The 12,698-nt window shown below is 42.6% G+C and overlaps 2 protein-coding genes and 1 long non-coding RNA gene across 6 annotated transcripts; 2 read left to right on the forward strand and 1 right to left on the reverse strand.

Moving 5' to 3' along the window:
• Positions 1-60: 60 nt before the first annotated feature.
• Positions 61-3,110, forward strand: LOC135340846 (kelch domain-containing protein 2-like). Its single transcript, XM_064537255.1, has 7 exons — positions 61-683; positions 732-911; positions 1,070-1,589; positions 1,769-1,926; positions 1,988-2,173; positions 2,556-2,703; positions 2,827-3,110. The coding sequence occupies exons 3-7, from the start codon at positions 1,073-1,075 to the stop codon at positions 3,108-3,110; spliced, it is 1,293 nt and encodes a 430-aa protein (XP_064393325.1). The 5' UTR covers positions 61-683; positions 732-911; positions 1,070-1,072.
• LOC135340857 (probable serine/threonine-protein kinase drkD) lies at positions 3,108-4,263 on the forward strand. The gene has a single exon (XM_064537272.1). It carries the CDS (start codon positions 3,371-3,373, stop codon positions 4,115-4,117), a length of 747 nt encoding a protein of 248 aa, XP_064393342.1. The 5' UTR covers positions 3,108-3,370; the 3' UTR covers positions 4,118-4,263.
• A 54-nt stretch (positions 4,264-4,317) lies between these two features.
• LOC135340871 (uncharacterized) lies at positions 4,318-10,465 on the reverse strand. 4 transcript variants are annotated; one of them, XR_010396471.1, is made up of 4 exons: positions 10,338-10,465; positions 9,840-10,183; positions 6,705-6,734; positions 4,318-6,334 (listed from the first exon to the last, which is right to left on the reverse strand). It is a non-coding gene; the product is annotated as an uncharacterized LOC135340871 (long non-coding RNA). The 4 variants fall into 4 exon arrangements; XR_010396472.1 differs by having other exon boundaries at positions 6,705-9,615; XR_010396473.1 differs by having other exon boundaries at positions 4,318-6,331; positions 6,705-9,657.
• Positions 10,466-12,698: the final 2,233 nt, after the last annotated feature.

Here is a 12,698-nt window from a genome sequence, read left to right on the forward strand (position 1 = left end):
GGTGTTATAATTATATTATATAATTTTCAAAAATCAATTGGCTATCAAAAGTGACTGGAAATATCCCCAAATAATTATAATAAGAGTGCCCTGCGTCTGGTTCCAACTTGTTTCTTCTGGACTGAACTTAACTGGACGTAACCGCAACGTTGTTTTGTTTTGTGGTCAACGTTGCTATGCGTATATTGCGAAATATGCACCCTGAGAATATCTATATAATCGAATGGATCGAGATGTATGACTGGCTGAGCACCTTTTTGGGCTTTAATTCCCTCAGCTTGTAGATCCAATTTGCTCATACCTAGTACCTATATATATACGTTTAGGAATAAACAGATGTTTGGCAATTTTCTGTTGCAAGTGCATGCACTGCAATCCACTGTACCATTGTCAGTGGAACCCTGTAACATTGGGGGATAAGATATTGGCCATTATACAGAGGTGTCCTTTGTTGAGGGGTTGTTTTGTACTGGGTACTTGACCTTTTATTTATATCTACTGTTGGTCTTTCTGCAGGATGGTTGTTGAGTTCCACTGTATTATACGATTATTATATTACATGTCATAACAAAGTACATGAACCTAATACACACAATGAATAGGAGTGGTGTGTTGGACGGACGGTCGATTATTTTGCTCAGAGATTCAAACTAAAGAATGACAATCACAAAGCACATGCTCAAGTAAGTGAGACCACTACTACACTAACTGTTTGAGTGGCTCCTCTACAGAAGCTGTGTCTGTATTGTGAGGGTGCAGTACTGGGCATGTCTCATAAGCTACAGGACCTTATACACACTGTCATCACCATGGGAACTACACTTACACTAGAATATGAATGCAAATGATATCCACAAAGTTTTGTAAAAGTGGGTGGGGCTGCTGATATTACAGGAAGTGTCTTCCATGAGGTGAGTTCAGAGATACTAGATATACTAGATACTAGATACTCTAGCTAGCTAGAGAAGTGTGTACATAAGAGAAGTGTGTATGATACATGTGATCTGTATATCAGTGTCTAGATAGCCAATGTGTGTATATATATTGCTCACAGTCCCTACTCCTGCAGACAATGTTGAAAGCTCGGCTTCACTCCTTTTTTGGTCGAACACCACCAGTTGAACTATCACCTCGATGGGGTCAATTCTCTGCAGTTGATGGACGCCATTACATGTGGAGGGGGGCTGGTCCAGGACTGGGGTCTAACATCATTGCTGTGTGTGATCCAAGCACTGAGCTGTGGAGCCTCTTGCCCACCACTGGACCTCTACCCCCTGGAAAGTGGGGTGGTTGCTCTGTTTGTGTAGGTCGTTGCCTGTACACCTTTGGTGGTTATGATGGGTCTTCTTACGTCAATGATATGAGCAAGCTTGATCTGGACACTCTCCAGTGGACCAAAGTTCAAACCTCTGGTAGTCAGCCTATGAAAAAGGCTTACTGTGGACTTATCCGTGTTAATGAGAGAACTCTGTGCTGCTTTGGAGGAGGAGGTATTCAGGGCACCACACAACCAGGATCAACATTCACCAGTGGAGGCGCTGGTGGAAATGGATGTACTAACGAGTTCCATTTCTTTGACACGCAAAATGGTAACTTTTGTCAATGTGCACATTCGCTGTATGCATACACTTATAGGGTATCTAGCTACTGGTGGGCGGAGTCCCACCCTCACTCACATAGGAAACCATGTTCACTTTCATATCAATCAATGTTATAAGGATGATGTAGCATTGTACCATTCTCTAAATTGCCCCACCCCCACTTCCAGGTATCTGGTCGTCCCCTGAGCTCAGAGGAGAGAGACTTCCTCCCTGTAGGAGCTTCACCTTCACCATGGTGGACCAGCACAGGGCAGTCCTCTTTGGAGGGTACCAATCTGGCCATGGTAGGCTCAATGATGTCTACCTGTTCGATTTCAGGACCATGGTGAGTTGGAATTAGTACTGCCACATTGAAATGCACAATACTGTGTGTTCACTGTGTGTAGGAGGTCACTAAGGTGAAGCCAGTACAGGGAGAGCCATGGCCAGTGGGGAGGGCAGGCCATGCTGCCTGTTGTCTCAACTATGGCCAGGACCACCCTCAACTACTGGTGTACGGAGGACTGGATAATGGCAACAAGACACTGGAGGACATGTGGATGCTGGATGTTGACACTGTCAAGTGGACTGAGGTGAGTCTTGTCTTATTATGAACTGTTAGTGTACGTGTAATAAATGGACGTAATAAAGAGATACGAGACGTTCATTTACAAGAGTAAATAACTTTGAAGTCTAGGAGGATGTTAAATACTTGTGCTATGTACACACACCTTTACTGTATTATATCACGTTGTCAAGGTTACAAGCGTGTAATAAAAGTCATACAGTCCCTTCCGTACACGGTCACGTAGCCTCGAGGCATAATTTGGTAAAGGGTCACTGTAATATAAAACACATAGCCTTGAGATTCCTCGTGTTGTAATGTTATCATACAGTACATGGATTATCTGATGATCTGTTCAGAATACACAGTACTACTGTACACTCAACATTTACTATTTTTTGTGCCTCCAGGTGACACCTCCTGAGTCAATGACACCACGTTCCTACCACTCCATCACTGCCACCAGTCTGGGACCAGGACTCACTGAGGTCCTCGTGTTTGGAGGCAAGCGGGAGGCGCTGGGAGATACCATTGCTGAGACCACCATACTGAGATTTGGTGAGCATCTGCTAGTACATGTAGCCATGGCAACTATTGTCTGATAGACAAGTACACACAATACATGTGTCAATGACTCTGAATGCATATACTGTTACATTTGTTCCTTAATCCCCCCTACAGAGTTGACTGGACCCTCAGCGTCTGTTGCTGGACCCTCGGCTTGGAAGTGGGCTCTCGTGGATGTGGCCCACAACGACACTAGAGGCTCCGCCCAGCGACTGAGTGAGAAGAAGATCAGACAAGCAACTGCTCGTGCCTCATCAGTCAGTGAGACCAGCGACCACTCCTCTCAAGACCGGGTGAGGGCTCTGGAACAACAGTTACGAGCAACAGAGCAGAGAGAGCACGACACTCAACGTCACGTCACCACCAACTACAGTTGCAAGAGAAGGATCGAGAATTAGCTACACAAGCTAGAGAATTAACCGAGGCTAACCGTCGTCATGGAGATGCGGAGGAAAGAGCACAGCTGGCAGAGCAAAGAGAGCAAGCTACACAATTACTTTTACAAGTGAAAGATCGAAATTTGGCTGAGGCCAACAGAAGAGAAGCTGACCTGTCTGCTCAAATCACAGCTCTAGAGAGGGAGTTAGAAGGCAAGACAAAAGAGTTGGCAGCACACAATACAGAGGTGTGGAGGATTCCGGCCAACAGAGTGATCACGATGAGAACAATTGGCACTGGAGGATGGGGGGAGGTGCTGGAGGGAACAGTGAGCGTGGCCGTCAAGCGACTCTTTGCTGCCATTGTCAACCCACGCAATCTGGAGAGACTCCAGAGAGAAATGATGCTCTTGGCTGAAGTACGACACCCCAACCTGGTGCAGTTCATTGGGGCAGTGTTTGACCAGTCCTCTCCTCTCATCATCACCGAGCTTCTGGACATGAATCTCCGACAAGCGTACGAAGAGAATCAACTGGACCCAGGAAACCGCCTCTCGATCTTCATGAACATTGCCCTAGCTCTGGACTACCTGCACCAGCGCTACGATCCCATCATCCACCGTGATGTGAGTGCTCCCAACGTCCTCCTCCAGCGAATGCCCAACCACCAGTGGAAGGGGAAGGTCTCTGACCTGGGCTCAGCCAACTTCCTGCAGCATGCTCATACGATGGGAGAGGGGGCCATAATCTACTCCCCTCCTGAAGTCATCCCTCAAGCCGCAGATCCGTTTAATCCACCTCCAAGACAGTCTGTCAAGATCGATGTGTACAGCTACGGCATTGTCCTCTGTGAGGTGACCGCTAGTCGATTCCCAAGTGCTGATCATTATCGAGACATGATTCTCCAAGTACAGAGAGAGCAACCTGTTATGTGTGAGCTGATACTCCACTGCACTAAGAGAGAGCCCAGCCATCGACCCAGCATGGCACAGGTGATGGTGGAACTGAACAAAATAGCACCCTTTTAACTATGAACAATGTGAACACTTATAATTATCTAGTACCGTCTTTTTTTTTTTATTGAATTTGGAATTTTAAAATTATTTTAGCTTTGACTTTTGTAGTGTGTGTTTGCACTCTCCTATTATGATGATTACTATTGACTTTATCTCAGTCTCATGCTAATCGATATTACCGTTCACAATAATTATGATGAGTGGTATGGGCAAACGTTATTCACATAATTAGAACAATAGCAGTAACCACAAAACCAGTCTATAAATACAATCAAAGCGGTGAATATAGAGTTCCTAAGAGAGTCACTGTTGAGAGCAGCCCACCCTCTATGCCCCGCCCACTCCTTTATCCTCCTCATCTTCATCGTATATGACTCCACCCCCTTGTGCCCCGCCCACTCCCCTCGTCCCCTCACTCTCTATCATATCCACTTCCTCTGCCTCTGGGTCCAGTGCTGGTGGGTCAGGTCCTGTGGGCAGGAAACACTTCAACACTTGTGTGTGGGTGGAGGTGTGTGTGTGTGTGTGTGTGTGTGTGTGTGTGTGTGTGTGGGGTGTGTGTGTGTGTGTGGGTGTGTGTGTGTGGGTGTGTGTGGGTGTGGGTGTACGTGTGGGTGTGTGTGGGGTGTGTGGTGTGTGTGTGTGTGTGTGTGTGTGGGTGTGTGTGTGTGTGTGTGTGTGTGTGGGGGGGTAGAGTACATTGCTATACAGTGGGGGCCTGTGTATTGGATCAGTATACCAACTACTTCACAAAGACACCTTAATTATAGAAGACAAGGTGGTACAGCATAAAGATATTGCATGTATACAGTGGAGGCCTGTGTATTGAGAGGCTGCCTACACTGCACACACATATCACATGATTATAGCCACTGCATACCTTTAGTTGACTCTCCTCCAGGAAACCAGTGTCAGGGAATTGGATGGTGAATTGAACATAGAGGTTGCCCTTGACATGAGGCCTCCTGAACACTGGCATCTCCAGACCCTGGACACACACACACACACACACACACACACACACACACACACACACACACACACACACACACACACACACACACACACACACACACACACACACACACACACACACACACACACACACACACACACACACACACACACACACACACACACACACACACACACACACACACACACACACACACACACACACACACACAGTACTGTACATGTACACACACATTGTAAACTCAATTGATACTACTTTCAGTATGTTGTAATTAGATTGGCAGAGTTTTCGTAGCTTTTTAGCAACTGTACATGTACCTACGTACAATACTGCCCACACAACACAACCACTGTTAGTATTGCACATGACCACAAGACTATAAATACATACACATGAAGTGAAAATAGAAATAACAAGATCAAAAGTCCTATACCTAACCCTAATTATGACCCGTTCAAAATTCGGGAATTAAGCATATGAAAGAGCTTCTTCGATCTCTAAAATGATATCATCAAAGTTCATATTTGAGTGATAAAACTATCGTATAGCGGGTATATTTCGAGGGTATACACTTTCGCGGATTGACCGTTAGAAAGGTTTTCAGGAATTCAGAATAGCAGTCTTTCTGCAGCGTGTATGCGTGTGATATTAAATTCGTGGGAATAAATGTTCGCGATAGATGCTTGATCAGCGAAAACCATGAACATTTATACCCTCGAAATATCCGCTACACGGTATTTGCCAATTTGGCCACACCACCTCTACAGTCTATTGAAGAACAAGAAGGATGTCACTATATATAAGATAGCCATGCCAGTACACCTCAATGAACCTCCCTCCTTCACACTGGTACTCTTAGCTACCACTTTCTATTCAGCTGCTTTGGTTCTCATGGATAATAACAAGGGTGTATACGCCCTTGATAATAAATAGCCTAAGTCTTGTTAAAGCTGCCAGATCAAAAGTCCTAAGGTACCTAACCCTAACACATGTCCCCTCAGCTTGTAAGGCTGGGACACACTATAATAGCTTGTATGTACACTCCTCTCAAAGGCAGCCCTATACAATCCTCCTCCTACCAGCCACATACTCACCTGGTGACAACACTGCTCCTGGTGACCTGGACACACCCACATTCCTCCCGTCCAGGGGGTACAGAGTGCAGGTGAAGCCACACAAGGCCTCCCTAAACTGATGCTCTTCTCCACAAACAGGTCACAGTCGACTCTCCTGTAGTCGGTGTGATCCAGCTGCTGCAAGATGTGAAGATAAAAGTATTTGCCAATTTGACCACACCATGGATAATAGCCCATAGTCCAAGGCCAAAAAATGACAAATTATGGCCCCATCTAAATTTTGGATTGATCATTAAAAAGGCTTCTTTCTAAGCTTTCAGAAAGTCATACAATTTTTGACATTGAATTAACGGTAGGAAAGTTATGGCTGTTAAAAGATGTTCAACTACAACCCCCCTCACGTTTATGATTGCTAGTAATGCTGAGATTAGGTGATGATAACATTACAGGGTACACAGGTCTTACAATGTGTGGATAGAGCTGCCATTCTACAGTGCTTGCAGTCTAGAGAGTAGATTACCACACATTTGTGAGTAGTTGTACTTACCTTGTCACTATGGTCGTCACCAGCAGTGTTCTGAAGAGACAAGACATAAAGTGTTTAGTTCACACGAGTTCAGAGGTTAAATAATAATGTAACACGTAGGAAACATATTATAACTAGTGTTCAAGCTGGCGCTGTGCTAATGCCTCTCGCCATGATTTGCTTTCGCTCAAAAGTATAGAAGAGAAAGTATAGAAGAGGAAAAAGTGTATAAAATAATCTGTCTAAAACTGACTTGCAATTGTATAATTATGGTATCATTGTTGTGTTTTGTGGCTGCTTATACCAGGACCTCAAGGATCTAGGAAGCAACAAAGAAGAAGATTTTGTTTTCAATTAATTATAAGCGGAAGTGCATAATTATTTCATAAAGTTAGCTTATCTATATAAAGTCACTGAGAAGAAAAGACTTATTACATGCATCTATTGTTGTATTATGTGGCTTTAATACCAGGACCTCAAGAAAGAAGAAAATTGGATCTGTAGTTCATGCAGTGTATAATTATAATATTTAAGAAGAAAAGACTTGTGTACATGCATATTGTTATCTATAGTAGTGTTTTGTGGCTTACCAGGCCCTCAAGAAAAATATGATTCTGCCAGGAGGATCTGGATCTGGGGAATGAGCGCGCATGCGCATTACATCCATAGGAATAATTAAAGGGTGTGTCCAAAGAGATCAATTTCACAAATGGCTACTGCTAGCTAGCTAGCTGTTTTAACAGGTATTTTCTGAGTCTTGTAGCTAACAAAAAGCTAGCGCTTTAGTGCAAGGCTAACTCATATGTTGAATAGAAAGTTTGTGCGGACAGATGATGCTATGAAAGATTCTGAAGAGACTGCAACAGCCTTCAATGTGAGTCAAACTAGCCATAACTCGAGAAAGAAGCTTTAGTTTGCTAATCCACGAATCAAAATCCAAGAGAACGTGGCTAGAAGCCTATAGAAGCTGTTAGTTTTCGTCGCATTGCAACCGTTGAGCAGTTACAGCTGGAACAGACACACAGACACACACACACACAGTCAGCTTTGTATCCCTCGTGCGGCTACGCCTCGAGGCATAATTATAGGCTAACATCACGTGAGTAGTACCATCTTTGGTTGTCGAAAATAGGTGAAAATGGTTGAACCATAGATAGAACAGTAGGAAAGATTGGAAACGAAAATGTTTGCGTGAAACACTCCTCGTTATAGGGTGTGGCTAAAACTACAAAGAATTATATTTATAGTCAGCATGCTCATTACCTGTCTTGCTGCCATACAATGTGCTGTACATAGAACTAGAAACAGTGAAATTGTTAATAATCACGATTATTCTAAAAAGTAAAGAGAATCTAGCTCTAAATGTCGACTAAGCAACTCAGCCACTATCACTAAACAAATAAATACTACACAAGAAGGAATAGCCCTTACTATGAAGTCGTGGGAGGTCAAGGCCCGTGGTGTGTCTAAAAGTATACTAAAGCAGTTTGAAAGACTACACTGCAAACGTTTATGAACAGTACAGCTTATCCATAGCATGAAGACATTCTATATAGCACTGAGATACATAATAACCAAGTCAAGCAATGTCCTTTGCTGTTTCATCTTCACAGCAGGGAAAGAGAAAAGTTGACATGGGCTAAACTCAAAAACGGAGTAAAAGACAATTTACTTAGTCAGTGGTGTAAATTTACTTCTCTAGAGTATCTCCCAGCTTCTGAGTGATCGCTAGTGGATAGGAGAGCTAGAAACAGTTGAAATATACAACTAGAGTGCGGTAAAAACTATAAGCGAGCGCAAAATCATAACGCGGAGTGTTTCACCGGTTTACACAGAGGGGCCTGCATGGTTGTTTCCAATCCCTCCTACTGTTCAATCTATGGTTGAACCATTGATAGTAGAGGGAGAGGGATTGGAAACGCTTACATGATTGCTAGTAAAAACGTCACTTCCGTTGAACCATGTGTACTGCCAATATTGTTGATAAACAAAGAAAGTGAACAGTACACTTCTTAGTGAAACTCTGCTTAGTCGACACAGTAGCCATATCTAAGTCATAGCAAGTAGGAGGTGATACTTACTGGTGATGAAGATGCAGTAAGAGTAAGGAATAAATTAATAGACAAAATTGTTTTTACTACTGTTGTTAAAAAAATCACTAGTGTAATTTTCCAGGCTTTCATGAATCTTTCCTCAGACCAAGTTAAGCTAATTCTAGGCCTACTCATTCATCTGAATGGCTTGAACAATGTATTAGGTTGTGTTATTGGTTATTGATGGAGGAAATTTACCTAATGTATCTTTTGTTACGATTTATGCGCACATTTTGTGTAATTATTTCATGGTGTTGGATGAATATGTGCATTTAATTGTTAGTGGTACTCATTACTTAGGGTTCATATGTGCATGGCTTGAACTACTTTCCACCATCTCAACTTCCTTTTTGTACATGTGTAGATGCCGCAAAGTTTCGACCTCGAAGATTAAGTAAGAACGAAGACAGAAAACCCCTTCTTGATCTCACCCAAGACACTAGATAGATTTATTTTCAGTTTATATATCTGTTGGTCATATCATTTATGACGATGATTTACATGTATGTGAAGTATGAACTGAATATTGATGATTAAAACATTGTATAAGAACATTGCACATAAACACAGCTAAACTATAGTATCTATATCGTCTTCATCTTCTCCTCAGTTTCTTTCCATCTTTCAACCTTGGAGTGTCCAATAGGAAGACTATAGGAACTCCTTGTCCTCCAGAATAGCTGCTAATAGCTGCTCTAACTGCTTTGACTGCCACTTGTTATTTATTGTGAGTGTAGTGTTGTACGATAATTTACGGAGCAAGAGCAATGCGGTTGTTTACTGTAATCACAGGAGTTTCCAATCACTCTCCCTCTACTATCAATGGTTGAACGTACCAACTGAAAGAGCATCTTTTAAGTTTTCAGGATGCCACAAAGTCACTGAAAGTAGGTAACCAGAAATAAATTAATTGGGCCTTTCAAAAATTGGCACTTGGGACCAAATTGCAACAAATTAACGACCATGAATTATAGCCCATATTAATTATTCCAGTGGAATGTGTCTCTAAGTGATTGTGGCTGGTATAGACTCACTAACAGCAGTGCTCTAATTATTCTCATACCTCTTGTTTGTGGTTGATTTCCACGAGACGCTTTCATTTGCATTTCTTGCACTTGTCCTTGTCTCTTATGTAATCACCAGACCCCCCACAGTCTGTGCACACGCTCTGTATCTGCTGGATCATGCCGGGGCCGAGTGGACGGTGGGTCACCTTGATACCAGACCCCCCACAGTCGCTGTGCACATGTCATGCATGGCTGGATTCTAACGTAATTGCATCGTCGATTGTCGTTAACTGTTGAATGTTGTTTAGTTCTCAGGAGCTCAAAGAAGATAGTGTCATCTCCATGGATACTGGAGAATGGTGGTGACGGAGGATGCTCCCACTCAACAAACACATCTCCTCTACACAATGATAAATACACACACTGTCATGAGCAATCTTTACACATTGTACGACATGCTCTGCAACTAGACTAGACCTAGACCTATAATATTGCCCATTGACATATATGATATATATATGTGCAATATTCCTAGTATTCCTAGTTACACTCACCTACTCCTGCAGCGCTAGAAAACCTTCAGATATATCTCTACACCTCCTCCAGCCATTTTGGGAGTGGGGGCGTGGCTGGTAGTCTATGTGAGATCAACAGAACTCCAGGCCAACAATTAGTTGGGCGGAGCCCGACCGTCCCTGACGGGAGGGTCGGGCTCCGCCCAACTAGCCAACAATAGCAGCTCTCTACGGTGGCCCTGAGAGCTACTTGCAGTTGACGTTCGAAGTAGATAGTTGGCTTACCTATTTAGCTTTCGAGGTAGGTAGTTGGCTTACCTATTTAGCTTTCGAAGTAGGTAGTTGGCTTACCTATACCTATTTAGCTTTCGAAGTAGGTAGTTGGCTTACCTATTTAGCTTTCGAAGTAGGTAGTTGACTTACGTACCTATACCTATTTAGCTTTCGAAGTAGGCAGTTGGCTTACCTATATTTTCTATACCTATTTAGCTTTCGAAGTAGGTAGTTGGTGACCTTTAAACTCTAAACAGAATGTGTTCATTCCAATAAATGCCCATTTAAATCTAGCTACTTAGTGCTAAATGCTTTAGCCTTGCCATGTGTTTGTGCTGTGTTTATACTGTAGAGAATGTCAGCATGCAGTGCTCCAAAGTATGTAATATCCTTAGCAAACTCTCGAAGTCTTGCAAGATGTTGCATAGCCTGAAATTCCCCTTCCTCTCCCCACAAAAGTAAATGTAAGCCTTACATCATAATTTATAGTATCTAACATGAATCTGCTGTGCTTGTATAAATCTTATAAATCGCTGTGGGTGGGAGGAGGGTCAACAGTACAGGTATACTGTTTGTAATCGTATAGATCTAGATCTAAACTAGATCTTTGTCTTGCAGGTTATTACTGCTTGCTTCGAAGCACTGTATGCTGAGCACAAGAACATACAGGATCTAAGAAGGAATGAGTGAACAAATGACATTCAATGTGTATTAGAAAATCTACAGTAGATCTAGTGCTAGTGATACTGTTACATGTTTCAGCTGAACCACAGTGCTGATATAGCATGTTCTCTGTGTGTCATTGCATACAATGATTATAACACACAACAAAATAGTAAATAGTCTACCCTAGCCCTACATATGAGCCTCTTTCACAAGGCCTCAAAAGGAGAGGAAGAGTGGCCTGGGACCTGGCTTGTCCCCCGCCCACTTCTCTCCTGTAGAGCTAGAGTTTAAAGGTCACCAACTATCAACTTCTGTAGAGCCATAGATAAACGAGATAGAGGGATTGGAAACGACAAAACTCCTCGAATACTATCCGCGTTTCGCTGCGGTTTAATCGAGGCTTACGTTTGATTATGGCTGAGGCTCAGGCTAGGACAAAGACACCTTCAAACAAACCATCTATGAAGAAGCCATCGAACAAGAAAATAGAAGACGAGTTGGAAATTGTGTTGAATGCTATTGGATGTGTGTTAAAGACGGAAGAAGAAATTGATGTTAAAGTAGAAAGTAAAAGATCTATACAACAAGTTGTGGAATTGTCACAGTCAGCTGAAAAGAAGGCCATACTTCAAACATTTTGTCTGGAACTAGTAGCTGTGATAAACAAAACACTGAAGCACTTTGGGAGAGTCAGAGAACACACAGCAAAAGAGCGAGCTCAAACATTATTCTTCACGTCATCACAGCAGGAACTACCTGGTGTATGGAAACATGGTTGTGCCCAGCTAGGAATATCAGTTGTCAGTGTACATCAACAGCAGTCAGTAAATCGAGTTTTGTTCGAAAAAGTTTTGGCTAGGAGTCTAAGTCACTGTGAAGATAATTCAAGTAAGCTTACCCGTAAACGAGAAGATCTTTCATGTGACGAATGTAATGCTGTTAGATATGCAGCCGGCTATACAACAAAAAAGCTATTAGAAGTGTATAAAAAAGTTAATTCATGTACTGCTGCTAACTTTGTTGAATGTCTCTCTCAAATGAAAATGGTGGGTCATCGACATGGAAGTATTGAAGACTGCTCTTTTTACGACTTTTCAATGGAATGGATGGCAAACATTGACAGAGGTGGACTGTTCTACGTAGATGACAAAAGTTTTATGCTGTTTAAAGCTATTGAAATAAAAACACAAGAATTGCTCCCACAGCACTTACGAACACAACAAACGAGCAGTAAGGAGTTGATTGCTGAAGTAGTAGCCGATGATGATGTACAATTTTGGTGGTCTATGATATCCATTGACATTGATTTAGAGATTGAACAATCACAATTGCTGGAGGAGATAATTGAAAAGTGGATAACTATGAGAGGTTTTTCAATGGTGTCTTCTTGGCTTGAGCAGTACAAGCTAGCCAAGCAAAAGAATGTCAAAAGATCAAAAAGTCTCAGAAAAGATCTCAGTA

This window comes from Halichondria panicea, chromosome 9 (genome assembly GCF_963675165.1).
Source record: "Halichondria panicea chromosome 9, odHalPani1.1, whole genome shotgun sequence".
Classification (NCBI taxonomy): Eukaryota; Metazoa; Porifera; class Demospongiae; order Suberitida; family Halichondriidae; genus Halichondria; species Halichondria panicea.

Coding starts and splice junctions, on each gene's coding strand:
- LOC135340846 (XM_064537255.1), top strand. CDS start 1,073: ATGTTGAAAGCTCGGCTTCACTCCTTTTTTGGTCGAACACCACCAGTT. Junction 1,927..1,987: donor TGTTCGATTTCAGGACCATG/GTGAGTTGGAAT, acceptor CACTGTGTGTAG/GAGGTCACTAAGGTGAAGCC. Junction 2,174..2,555: donor ACACTGTCAAGTGGACTGAG/GTGAGTCTTGTC, acceptor TTGTGCCTCCAG/GTGACACCTCCTGAGTCAAT.
- LOC135340857 (XM_064537272.1), top strand. CDS start 3,371: ATGAGAACAATTGGCACTGGAGGATGGGGGGAGGTGCTGGAGGGAACA.